The 14,436-nt window shown below is 39.6% G+C and overlaps 1 protein-coding gene across 4 annotated transcripts in view; it reads left to right on the forward strand.

Annotated features, from left to right (window-relative positions):
* The window catches only part of cacna1ia (calcium voltage-gated channel subunit alpha1 Ia), a 566,877-nt gene that overhangs the window by 540,972 nt on the left and 11,469 nt on the right, over positions 1-14,436 (forward strand). For all 4 annotated transcript variants that reach the window (XM_062036515.1, XM_062036516.1, XM_062036514.1 and 1 more), the window contains one exon: positions 7,540-7,677. In XM_062036515.1, the coding sequence (XP_061892499.1) occupies positions 7,540-7,677 (138 nt within the window). The remainder of the gene's footprint in view (positions 1-7,539; positions 7,678-14,436) is intronic.

The following is a 14,436-nucleotide window of genomic DNA, read 5'->3' on the forward strand; positions in this document are numbered from 1 at the left end:
ATTGGTCAGTAGGCTCTCTATAGTGCCTCTGTAGAATGTGCTGAGAATGGGGGGAGGGAGCTGTGCTCTTTTCATCCGACGCGAAAAGTGCATGCGCTGCTGAGCTCTTTTTACAAGAGCTCCGGTGTGTAGGGACCAGGTTATATTGTCAGTTATCTGCACCCCCAGGAACTTGGTGCTGCTTACCATCTCCACCGCTGTGCCGTTGATGTAGAGTAGAGCGTGGCTGGACTGGGGCTTCCTGAAGTCAACGATGATCTCCTTGGCAAGCATGCGCTAATTATTTTAAAACCTCTTCTCACTCTGGCGCTTACCAAAGGCATGTGGTAAATTTAGGCCTGCGCTTATAAATTTGAGTGTGATGTAAGGATATATATATATATATATATATATTAGGGGTGGGCAAGTTAATGCGTTATTTTTGAGTTAACCCATCAATCTATTAACGCGGACAAATATTTTATCGCGCGTTATTGCATATGTTTTTATTACATGCTTTTATTTTGTTAACGCCTATTGCTGGCTCCTGCGGAAAAGGGAGGAGAACGCGGAAGAAAACAAAACAAGCATGGAGAAGAAGGGTAGCTCAACAGAACTTTTACAGGGTCATTTTCATTATAAAGTACTTCTAGGCGGCGGGATTGACAGAAGCAAAGTTGTTTGTAGCCACTGCCAAGCTGAATTTTCTTATCACAGGAGTACTTCCAGTCTAAAATATCACCTTAACGCGAAGCACACTGTTGATGCGGGCAAACCATTCAAAAAAGCAGAAAGTGGAGCCAGGCTTCGGCAGACTACGTTAAATGCAGCATGCGGGAGAAATATAGATAAACCAGAGCAAGAGAAGCTAACAAATGCCATAGCGAAGTGGATAGTTACAGACTGTAGGCCCATTAGTGTTGTGGAAGACGCCCGCCATCGCAACAAGTGACAGCAAGTATGAGCCGCCATCAAGGCGCACCAAGAATACACGAGTTGTATGAAAAGGAGAGGACTGTAAAAGTGACAACTTTACAACGTGCAGCTGTAGTTGTTCTCAGTGGGGACTACTGGACATCAATCGGTAAGCATAATTACCTCGGAGTTACAGTGCATTATATTGATGAAAGGTGGGTGCTGCATTCACATGTTCTGTCAATAATGAAAACAGAGGAGAGGCATTATGGAAAGGAAAATTAAAGGAAAATGTTTCTGCTGTTACCTCAGAAATGGCCTGTTCGGATGTTATGATTGTGGCTCAGGGATTTGTATGTAGATTATATTTATTTTCCATAACAAACAGGATAACTCAAATACCCTGGCAGTGGCAATAAACTTGAATGTTTGTATTGACATTATTTGAGTTGATTTTCATAAAATATGCTATTTAACTGCTACTGTTTAACAAGTACTGATTTAAATTGTGTTTGCACAACAAATGTTTTGGCACTTTTGTTCATATGGGAGAATATTCCAATAAAGGTGCACTACACACTACTTTTTAATTAATTATTGGGTTTTACATATACAATGCAGTTAATCGTGATTAATCAGAGAAATAGTGCGATTAACTATGATTAAAATTTTTAATCGTTGCCCAGCCCAAATATATATATATATATAGAGGTTTATTTGAAATAGGGACAGATACAAAAACATAGACATCTGAAACAGTTATCCAATGTATGCATCATAGTGTTTGTAGCCAAAGCTAATTTACAACACTTGTCCCCAACAACAACAACAACACAGATCCAACATCATGAAAAGCACATTTACCGGTAATAAAAAAAACGTTATTATGTTCTTACCTTTACTTATAAATGAAGTCCATGCGCAGCTCCTTCTAAAAGCATTGATAACTTGATTATAGAAGTCTTCCTTATCTTTCTTCAGTTTTAAAAGTCTCTCTGTCTCGATGGAGATATTCCTTTAATTATTACCTCCTGCTTCGATTGAAAGTCCAGTTTAGAAAACTGTTTTATTTTAGATATGTAATCCTCCATGTTAAAAGTGCAAGCGAGAGGGAAAAAATAAACGATCGCTGCTCACTCTTGCTGCTTGTTGTCACTTCTTCTGCAGCCCAGTAGTCGCAAGAAGGATCACTAGCGCCCTCTACCACCAGGAGGCGGGAGTCATTTAATGACTCATATTTGACACACCCAGCTACGGTATATTAATAAAACATAGCTGCTTACTGTTCTTTTTAGCATATTCTATAGCTTGGACCTTAAATCCTACTGAATAGCTCTTAATCTTCTTCCCTTTATGCGATTTCAAATTATTGCAATCAGCCTCCTCCATTTTGCAAATGATGACAGGTGAAGTGTCACTCGTGACGTGACGAGTTTGACCCGGCAGAAATTCTAGACATATGCTAATTATTTTGCGAAACGAGTTTGACCCGGCGGAAATTCTAGACATGCGCTAAAAAAAAAAAAATTTTGCGAAACGAGTTTGACCCGGCGTTAATCCTGAGCCGGCGGTAATGCTAAGCATGTGCTAATTATTTTGCGAAACGAGTTTGACCCAGCAGTAATTCTAGGCATGCGCATACTATATACCCGGCGGCAATTCAAGGAAATACGGTACATTACTTACTTAAAGTGTTTATATAAAACCTTAATGGAGGTGTTTGGATTTTTAACCACTTTATAGGCGTATAGAGCGACTCCCTTGAGCTCCATTGTTAGCTGACTTTTGCTTGCATTTATTTACTATTTATAATGCATAAACAAGAAAAGCATTTGTGTTCTTGTCTTACATAAGGATTGTGAATGGTAGACATTTTTTTTAAGTGCAGTTCCCCTTTAATGACGAATGGCAACTATGTAAAAGGAGAGAGTTGCGTCAGTTTTTTTTAAAGTTTTTTTTAGTATTCCCAATAACACAAATGTAAATCTAAGTTAACAATGAAAACATTCAGCAGTCCCTCCAGCATTTTGTATGCTTTTTTTGTGATTGTTGCGACCTAAGTATCATGTGAACTGCAGCCCACTATGGCACTGCCCGAAGGTCAAAATGGACCCGTGTGTGTTAATCGCCCAATAAAAAAATGAGTGCCGGTTATTGAAATTTAAAGTTAACACGTTATTATCGCGTTAACTTTGACAGCCCTAAATATATATATATATATATATATATATATATATATATATATATATATATATATATATATATATATATATATATATATATATATATATATATATATATATATATATATATATATATATATATATATATATACATATATATATATATATATATATATATATACATATATATATGTATATATATATATGTATATATATATATATATATGTATATATATATATATATATGTATATATATATATATATATATATATATATATGTATATATATATATATATATATATATATATATATGTATGTATGTATGTATGTATGTATGTATGTATGTATGTATATATATATATATATATATATATATATATATATATATATATATATATATATATATATATATATATATATATATATATATATATAATTGTTTTTATGTATTTTTTTTTGTATTTTTTCTATCCGCATCTACTGCAGTCCGGCTGTGTCAAACACTAAATATATCCAAACATTGAATATAGTCAACTACAAAAAAGGTAACGAGGGACGTATCCCGCACTTCTCTTTTGTAAAGTAAATATGTACCGCAGATATGGGCATCAACCACTAGAATATGTTTTTTTTCTTGAGCAGCTGAACAGGCCAGTTAAAAAATTTAATTAAAAAGAAAAATTTTAATAAAAAAAACATATGCACCATTAATTAGTTGCTTATTAACTTAGGGTTAGGGAAGACTCTTAGTTAATGGCTTTTTGGTTGTATAATAAGGCCATGCAGAATAAGGCATTAATAAGTACTTAATAAGTACTTAATAATGACTAATTAAGAGCCAATATGTTACTAATTTGCATGTTAATAAGCTAATTAATAAACTAATTAATGGTGCATATGTTTAGATGGATGGATGTTCCCCATACTAAAGTGTTACCAACATTTTTTTTTAACTCAGGACATCTCACGGGCCAGGTTGTGGACACTGGCAGGCCGTAGTTTGGGGACCCCTGGGTTAGACCGTTGTGTCGCGTAAATGCCAAAATGTTGACGACTGGCCAAAATGTGCCGGGAAAAATTGCAGGGATTGTAAAAAAAATGGTGGCGATTTAGACAAAATAATTTGCAGGGATTGGTTAAATTTACGTCAATTGGCAAAATGGCAGAATCCTGGCGGTACCAATTAAGTGACTGCGGACAGTCTGCTTACCTCACGTATCTCTCTCCATATATTCGCCTGTCTTGTGACATTTGGATACAGATTGTAACAACTTTGGATGCTCCACTGTAAATAGTAAGTTCTCCAATAACCTCTTATTAAATCACACACAGTACATCTATACGCAGTACAAACATAATGTTTATATACGAGGCCATTTGATGTGATCGCACACACACACACACACACACACACACACACACAGGAAGAGGCATTTGCACCGAGAACGTTACACACTCAGGGCTTCATTCATCTCACAGAGCACAGTGAATGGAAAGTATTTTGCAGGCATGCCCGTACACACGTGAATGTGTATTTCAGCCTGTAACGTAGTGCATCGTGTAATACCGACTTTCCATCCAAGCAGTAGATGAATAAGGCCCTCCAGCCCCTTCCCCTTGCATGTACTGTAACTCCCCCCCCCCCCTTAACACGCATGTGTGCAACTCTCTCCTACTACTTGTGGGTTCACTTTGCTGACAGCAGGTCGAGCGTGCGAGATAAACTCAGCAACATTTTGTCCTGTCCCAGTGTTGTCCGTCACGGTGACAAAGTGCAGCGGGCCAGCTCACAAGAAGCAATAACCGGGCTCTACGAGCGTCTCACCTGTCAGTCGTGTTTTCTGCCTGTCTGCAGATGCTGTCAAACCATCAATCTCTCCTGCCTCCTTCTCCGTACTTCTTCTTTCCTTCTGATCAGTCTCTCTCTGCTGCATTCTAACCTCTTAATGGTGTGTTTTGTGCGCGACAAGGTGGGTGTTGCTCACATGGCGTCCGTCACCTGTTTTGTGTTTGGTTTGTGACGGGGGACGCAAAAGTTGCACTGGGAAGCAATATCCATCACGGTACTGCCTAATGAGGACATCCCCGGGGGGAGGCTGACTACATTTCAGTCTGCAGGGGGCACTTGAATGGTGCACGTTCCACAACATTATGTCTGGTGCTATTATTTTTAGACGACACCCCGTTAGGAGCTGCACCGTTAGTCTCAGGAGCTACTTTTAACATGTTTGTCAAGCTGAACAAATGAAGGAGTAGCAAACAAAATTGCATTTTACAGGTAAGGGCACAAGTGAGCGTAATATATTTTGTACATTATGCATGCATATTTATTTCCATCAGTTGTTTTATACCATATATTTCAGACCACAGGGCGCACCGGATAATAAGGCGTACTGCCGATGAGTGACTCTAATCAGGTACATTTTTATACAAAAGGCGCACCAGATTATAAATTGCATTAAAGGGGTCATATTTTATTTTATTTTTTTCTACAAAACCCAAAACCAGTGAATTTGGCACGTTGTGTAGTTTGTAAATAAAAACAGAATACAATGATTTGCAAATCCTTTTCAACTTATATTCAATTGAATAGACTGCAAATACAAACCCCGTTTCCATATGAGTTGGGAAATTGTGTTAGATGTAAATATAAACGGAATACAATGATTTGCAAATCCTTTTCAACCCATATTCAATTGAATGCACTACAAAGACAAGATATTTGATGTTCAAACTCATAAACTTAATTTTTTTTTTTGCAAATAATAATGAACTTGGAATTTCATGGCTGCAACACGTGCCAAAGTAGTTGGGAAAAGGCATGTTCACCGCTGTGTTACATGGCCTTTCCTTTTAACAACACTCAGTAAACGTTTGGGAACTGAGGAGACACATTTTTTAAGCTTCTCAGGTGGAATTCTTTCCCATTTTTGCTTGATGTACAGCTTAAGTTGTTCAACAGTCCGGGGGTCTCCGTTGTGGTATTTTAGGCTTCATAATGTGCCACACATTTTCAATGGGAGACAGGTCTGGACTACAGGCAGGCCAGTCTAGTACCCGCACTCTTTTACTATGAAACCATGCTGTTGTAACACGTGGCTTGGCATTGTCTTGCTGTAATAAGCAGGGGCGTCCAATATAACATTGCTTGGATGGCAACATATGTTGCTCCAAAACCTGTATGTACTTTTCAGCATTAATGGTGCTTTCACAGAGTTACCCATGCCTTGGGCATTAATATGCCCCCACACCGTCACAGATGCCAGCTTTTGAACTTTGTTTTTATTCACGATTTACACAATGTGCCAACTTCACTGGTTTTGGGGTTTGTACAAACACTTCCTTCTGGTCTACATAATATATAACAGTCGTTCTTTGGTCAAAATGTTGCATAGATTATGTTTTACAGACCATCTTCAAGACGCTTTCTGACCGTGTCTTCAGGATGCACCGTTCTAATTAATGTGCCTCCACTTCGACCACGTCTCTTCCCCGTCAACTTAGTTGTATTGGTAGTTGTAAGCACTTCCATAGCGAATCTACTGACAGATATACCTGTAAGTTAGAACTGTACGCTACTTTGAATTAGAAATGGCAACAGTGGAGGATGAATGCCCCACAACAAGAGGATGGAGTAAAAGAAGGAGCTTATAGACTACGGCGTTAGACTACAATGGCGAACGGGCGAAAATTTTGGGGACTTATGCAGATCCCAAATACACAACCAACCAGGTACCAATATGTAGGAAAAAAAACTCCAGATAATATGTATCCTCATTGGTGCCGTTTTAGGGTCCTTATACACACACCACCATAATAATACCCGTATGTTGAAGCACAGTACGTCTGACTACAGTAGCCGTAATGCTCCGTGTTCCATCAAGCGGTACGAATTTGTAGCTTATCAAAGTTGTACTTAAACATTTTGACAGATTTTTGTGTGTAATGTTCTATATTCTCAATGAAAACATCAACATTTTGGTGTTGCTTGCTCGCCGGTACTTGCTAGCGTCATTTATTGAACAGGCGTCAACCTGCAGTCCATACATACAGTATCTCTTATGTGTGACTGCCATCTATTGGTCACACTTATGAATTACACCTTGTACCACATAAAATTGCTTTGAGGTGGGTAAGCACAACCAGAATGAATACGTACATCAGGCGCACCGGGTTGAAGTGCGCCTTGTCGTCCGAAAAATATGTTACTAATAGACATTGTAGAAAGAGCATTAGAAATAATACCTTTGCTACAACAACACGTCTGATTGTATGTAACATGCGCATTATGCTGTGCTGTGATTGGATGGATGGTGGGGGATGACTTTTGTTCCCTAGCCATTTGAAAACATGTCATAAATTACCATTTTGTTAAGTGGTGTGTAGAAACTATAACAGTTTTTTTCTCTCACACTACATCTGCCCCGGGATGTGAATCACTGAGGTCTGTTCCTTGCACCAGATCAGGATGGCGGAAATCGAGCAGGCTTCGCTGAAGTCGGAGCAACTCAACTCAGACAAGTCTTCATCTCCCGCCCTCCCGGACGACCTCAGCTTGGACGAGCACACGGCCTACCAGCTGCTCGTGCGAGAGAGCAAGGTTGGTGGGATAACGAATGCATGTATTCGGATCGAACAGCTGTATCGAAATGGAAGCCCACTTGGTAATCACTTCTAGTTCGGGACCGGATGTGTATGCTTGTGAATATCTCATTCATTCAGATCATTGTATTCTCATGGTGTTCAATTGATCGATGGAGTAAAAGAAGGAGCTCATAGACCAGGGGTCGGCAACCCGCGGCTCTAGAGCCGCATGTGGCTCTTTAGCGCCGCCCTAGTGGCTCTCTGAAGCTTTTTCAAAAATGTATGAAAAATGGAAAAAGATGAGGGGGAAAAAAACCTTCTTTTTTTGTTTTAGTATGGTTTCTGTGGGAGGACACACATGACACAAACCTCCCTAATTGTTATAAAGCACACTGTTTGTATTAAACATGCTTCACTGATTCGAGTATTTGGCGAGCACCGTTTTGTCCTACTAATTTTGGCGGTCCTTGAACTCACCTTTAGTTTGTTTCCATGTATAACTTTCTCCGGCTTCCTAGGACGTGTTTTATGCCACTTTTTTTCTGTCTCATTTTGTCCACCAAACTGTTAACGTTGTGCGTGAATACACAAAGGTGAGTTTTGTTGATGTTATTGACTTGTGTGGAGTGCTAATCAGACATATTTGGTCACTGCATGACTGCAAGCTAATCAATGCTAACATGCTATTTAGCCTAGCTATATGTACATATTGCATCATTATGCCTCATTTGTAGCTATATTTGAGCTCATTTAGTTTCCTTTAAGTCATCTCAATTCAATGTATATCTCATGACACACTATCTGTATGTAATATGGCTTCTAATTTGTTGCGGCTCCAGACAGATTTGTTTTTGTATTTTTGCTCCAATATGGCTCTTTCAACATTTTGGGTTGCCGACCCCTGTCATAGACTATGGTGTTAGACTACAATGGCGGACGGGCGCAAATTTTGGGGACTTATGCAGAGCCCAAATTCACAATCAGCAGTAAGAAAAAAAACGCCAGATAATATGTATCCTTAATAGGTGCCATTTTACACTGCAAAACTGAAATCTAAGTAAGATTAAATATCTCAAATAAGGGTGATATTTGCTTATTTTCTGTCTGATAAGATAATTCTTCTCACTAAGCAGATTTTATGTTAGAGTGTTTTACTTCTTTTAAGGGTTTTTGTCCTAAATGATCTCAGTAAGATATTACAGCTTGTTGCTGAGATGTTATGACCTATATTGAGTAAAACATGCTTGAAACTAGAATATCAACTGTTGCATAACCTTGTCATCAACACTCACAATATAAAACTACTTTTTTAAAGTGATAATTTCTTACTCAAGCATGAAAAAAAAAATCATGATGCCGAATATTTTTCAACATATTGAGCAAAAAGGTCTAATTTTTCTTCCACCAAGAAAAGTGCGCTTGTTATTAGTGAGAATATACTTATTTTAAGGTATTTTTGGGTTCATTAAAGTTTTATAATTTTACTTGTTTTGGAAAGTCTTGACAAGCCGAATTGTCTTGTTCTATTGGCAGATAATTTTGATTAGTTCAAATAAAATACCCCTAATTTTTGTATTTTTTGTTTTTGTTTTTGAAGACTGACTTTTTGCAGTGTAGGGTCCTTATACACACACACACACCATAATAATACCCGTATGTTAAAGCACAGTACGTCTGACTAGGTACCCGTAATGCTCCGTCGTTGCAACAACCTGAACAGTACTCAGGTTGTCTTAGAAGTAGGGTTGTATGGTATATCAGTACTAATAAAGTACCGCGGTACTAATTAATTCAAAACGGTACTTTACTATACTAGTGTTTTTCAACCTTTTTTGAGCCGAGGCACGTTTTTTTCATTGGAAAAAAATCCCGAGGCATACTACTCGACAATATTAAGAAATGAGACTCAGTAGGCAATATTGGCCATGTAAAGTCGTTCTCATCAAATCCCTGATGCGATTGTTCGACATTAATTCATACAATAATCATAACGGCGTTTGGGATGGCGTGGCTCGGATGGTGGATCGGCCGTGCCAGCAACTTGAGGGTTCCAGGTTCGATGCCAGCTTCCGCCATCCTAATCACGGCCCACCTATCTCCCAGTGGCACCTACGCTGGTGCTTTGGACTCTTTTGTAAAAGAGATTCTTAATCCCGATGGGACCTTTCCTGCGTAAATAAACAAAAATAATAATAATAATAAAATTTTAAAAATAACCATGCATCGCTAATTTTCTTATCTCAAATTAGGCCCACAGAGCAATTATCTAGCTGCTGCCACCTACTGACATGGAAGAGTATTACATGGTTACTCTGTTGATCATAAGACAATACGGTCACTCAATGACGGCACGTTATTTGTAGAATACAGTTAGTGTCATGATCTGGGGTCTGGATTATGTTTTTGTTAGTTTTTGTTAGTTTTTGGACTCTTTTAGTTCCTGTTTGCGCTCCCTTGTTTGTTTTAGTTTCCATGACGACTTATGATTTTCACCTGTCTCTTGCGTTTGGGTCATACCTATTTCTAATTAAGAGAGACTATTATTTAAGCCTGTCGTTGCCAGTTAGTCGGGCTGGCGACATTGTTCTTTTCATGCCATAGTTCATGCTTGTATTCATGCGATTGTTTCATGCTCTTTTCATGCTTGTATTCACACGATTGTTTGCTTAATGCCATGCCAAGTAAGTTTTGCCAAAGTTAGCGAGTTTTTGTTTTGCCCTGTCCATAGTTTACCCTAAGTGTTAGTTTTTGTTTCCTGCGCAGAGTTTTTGTTTCCTGCGCTAAGTTGTGCCTGCGCTAAGTTGTGCCTTCGCCTCGTGCGGCTTTTTTGTTTTCACCTATTAGAGAGTCAAGAATAAATATGTTCCTACCTGCTAACGTTGTCCAGAAAAGTCCGTTTGCGTCCTGAGAAAAAACCTCCACGTTGTGACAATTAGTGGTTTGCAAAAAATATTTCTTAAGAACAATTAGGTGACATTCCGAAATTTCCCACGACACATCAGTCAATATCTTACGGCACACTAGTGGTTGAAAAACACTGCTATACTATATAAATAGTCATACCAAAGACTATAAAAATGGGACCCATTACCTCCCTGCTTGGCACTCAGCATCAAAGGTTGGAATTGGGGGTTAAATCACCAAAATGATTCCCGAGCGCGGCCACCGCTGCTGCTCACTGCTCCCCTCACCTCCCAGGGGGTAGAACAAGAGAATGGGTCAAATGCAGAGGGTAATTTCACCACACCAAGTGTGTGTGTGTGACTATCAGTGGTACTTTAACTTTAACTTTAATACTGCCTTTGAAAAATACCAGTACTGTTTTTCATCCGCATGCTGCCGTGCGGCGGTGACGTACAAAGGGGAGGAGCATGTTTGGTGTGTCAGCGCGCACAAGAAGAAACAGCGAGTCGAGAAAAAATGGCAAATAAAGGCACCTTTACTGGTTAATAAAGAGTGTGCGTGAAGTGCAATATGTATATATTTCATATATTTGGGCTTCAAAACCATCGATAAAAGTGACGCTCTAAACACAGAAGTGCCGCGCTGCTTTCAAACATGCCTCACCAAATGTGGCATGATTAAAGTATGACCACCTTTGCTTTAAACTTAGCTAAGCAATTAAATAGCAATCAGTCAGATCGACAGGTAATAAAGTTAACTCGCTCCTCTGCTATGCCCGTACTGTGACGCTCGGGTCGCATGACGGCGATTACTGGCATGTTCCCCAGATGGAGAAGATCGTGCAAGTTCAAGTATTTAATGTAGCTCAAAACAAACAAAGACGAGTGCCGCTAAGAAGGCCCCGAAGCATAGGGAAGGCTGTGCAAAAACTAAACTAAAACTGACAGGTTGCATAACAACCAATGGGAATACTGGAACACAGCAAAACTCACGAAAGGAGGGAATGACTATCCGTTCCAAACAAAGTCTCGACAAAGAATGGAAGCTCACGCTCAACTTAAATAGAACTGATGGCTAACAGAAAGCAGGTGCATGGATCAGTGCTCAGAGAAAGATGTGTGAAGCGGTCACGAAAAAACAACAACACAACAGGAAGTGCCACCAAAGGAAGAGCGCAGGACAGGAAGCAACACCAAACACAGGAGAAGACCAACAAAAAGGTGACACATACAGATACGTAGACGCGCACACAACTGTTTGGCTTGATGCCAAATATTAGGGTCCAAACTGTCCAAACACATAACGTAAACTAATGCAAGTTAGATGACTTGATTTTGTAACAAATTCCTACAATTTGTGTTTTATCTTTAACAAAGTGTGGTTTACCTACCGTATTTTTCGGACTATAAGTCGCAGTTTTTTTCATAGTTTGGCCGGCCGGGGGTGCGACTTATACTCAGGAGCGACTGATGTGTGAAATTATTAAAGACCTACTGAAACCCACTACTACCGACCACGCAGTCTGATAGTTTATATATCAATGATGAAATCTTAACATTGCAACACATGCTAATACGGCCGGGTTATGAATTGTTTTTATTTAAACGGGGATAGCAGATCCATTCTATGTGTCATACTTGATCATTTCGCGATATTGCCATATTTTTGCTGAAAGGATTTAGTAGAGAACATCGACGATAAAGTTTGCAACTTTTGGTCGCTGATAAAAAAAGCCTTGCCTGTACCGGAAGTAGCGTGACGTCACAGGTTGAAGGGCCCCTCACATTTTCCCATTGTTTACACCAGCAGCGAGAGCGATTCTGACCGAGAAAGTGACGATTACCCCATTAATTTGAGCCAGGATGAAAGATTCGTGGATGAGGAACGTAAGAGTGAAGGACTAGAGTGCAGTGCAGGACGCATCTTTTTTCGCTCTGACCGTAACTTAGGTACAAGCTGGCTCATTGGATTCCACACTCTCTCCTTTTTCTATTGTGGATCACGGATTTGTATTTTAAACCACCTCGGATACTATATCCTCTTGAAAATGAGAGTCGAGAACGTGAAATGGACATTCACAGTGACTTTTATCTCCACGACAATACATCGGCGAAGCACTTTAGCTACGGAGCTAACGTGATAGCATCGGTCTTAACTGCAGATAGAAACAAAAGAAATAAGCCCCTGACTGGAAGGATAGACAGAAAATCAACAATACTATTAAACCATGGACCTGTAAATACACGGTTAATGTTTTCCAGCCTGGCGAAGCTTAACAATGCTGTTGCTAATGACGCCATTGAAGCTAACTTAGCAACGGGACCTCACAGAGCTATGCTAAAAACATTAGCTATCCACCTACGCCAGCCAGCCCTCATCTGCTCATCAACACCCGTGCTCACCTGCGTTCCAGTGATCGACAGAGCGACGAAGGACTTCACCTGATCATCCGTGCGGTCGGCGGCTAGCGTTGGATAGCGCGTCTGCTATCCATCTCAAAGTCCTCCTGGTTGTGTTACTGCAGCCAGCCGCTAATACACCGATCCCACCTACAGCTTTCTTCTTTGTAGTCTTCATTGTTCATTAAACAAATTGCAAAAGATTCACCAACACAGATGTCCAGAATACTGTGGAATTTTGCGATGAAAACCAAGCTTTTTGTATTGGATACAATGGTGTACCAATACTTCCGTTTCAACCATTGACGTCACGCGCATACGTCATCATACATAGACGTTTTCAACCGGAAGTTTAGCGGGAAATTTAAAATTGCACTTTATAAGTTAACCCGGCCGTATTGGCATGTGTTGCAATGTTAAGATTTCATCATTGATATACAAACTATCAGACTGCGTGGTCGGTAGTGGGTTTCAGTAGGCCTTTAAACGGTAGTTTAGTGTGGCTGAAACTGGGTTTAGGCTAAATAATTATTTGTTTAAGGGGTTATCTGGCTTAGAGTAGACATAGCCTTAGTCTGAGTTCTCGGTACCAGATCCAAAAACGCCAGCTGTTATGATGTAAAAAAGCCAGCACAACAATAGTTGTTAGAATGGAATCAGCCTCGTTAATATTAACACTACAATGCTAATGAGAGTGATTGCATCCTGACAACTCCTGTATACCTTTTTATTCAATAGTTTTACTTAATGTCTGGTTTTAAAAGTAGTTCTAATCATTTACAGTTTAAACAGTACTTATTTTATGGTTTCTCTGATGGGATGTGGCCCGTAATGAGAAGGATTCAGACACCCCTGCCCTGGAGACACTGGACAAGACGTCCATCTGTTAAAACGTTGTCCAGACATGTGCCACGCTAATCTCATCCTTGTGAGTCTTGAAACCTCTTAATTAATGCCAGGCCTCTGTCAGCACAACAGTTGTTGGGATGGAATCCCCCTTGTTATTATTACCACTAAAATACCAGCAAAGCTGATTCCATCCTGACAACTTCTATTTGCTTTTTATCTGTTTTTTTGCCGTTTTTGTCACACCAGGTCTGACCTCGTCTTGTTTCATTATATTCTGTTTTTGTTTCCTTTCCACTGCTTTTATTTTCGTTCCTCTCCCTGTCTGACTCCGCCACTCCTCTGGCCTGAGTGCTGCAATCTACCACAATCGGGTTGCCAATCACGCTTCTTTATATGCCAGCCCTGCATTTCGGACAGGGCTGGACCGTTTAAACTAGGGGTGTCTAAGTTAACGCGATAATAACACGTTAACTATAAGTTCCGAAAAAAGGGGAAAAAAAGATGTTAGACAGGAAGTCTAGAGTCACTTTTATCAGAGACTTTTACGTCGTCTAAACATGTCAAGGCACCTCTTCTCATGCCAATCACACTTCCAGCTTCACAATAAAAGCGCTATGAGTCAC

This window comes from Entelurus aequoreus, linkage group LG25, assembly GCF_033978785.1.
Source record: "Entelurus aequoreus isolate RoL-2023_Sb linkage group LG25, RoL_Eaeq_v1.1, whole genome shotgun sequence".
Classification (NCBI taxonomy): Eukaryota; Metazoa; Chordata; class Actinopteri; order Syngnathiformes; family Syngnathidae; genus Entelurus; species Entelurus aequoreus.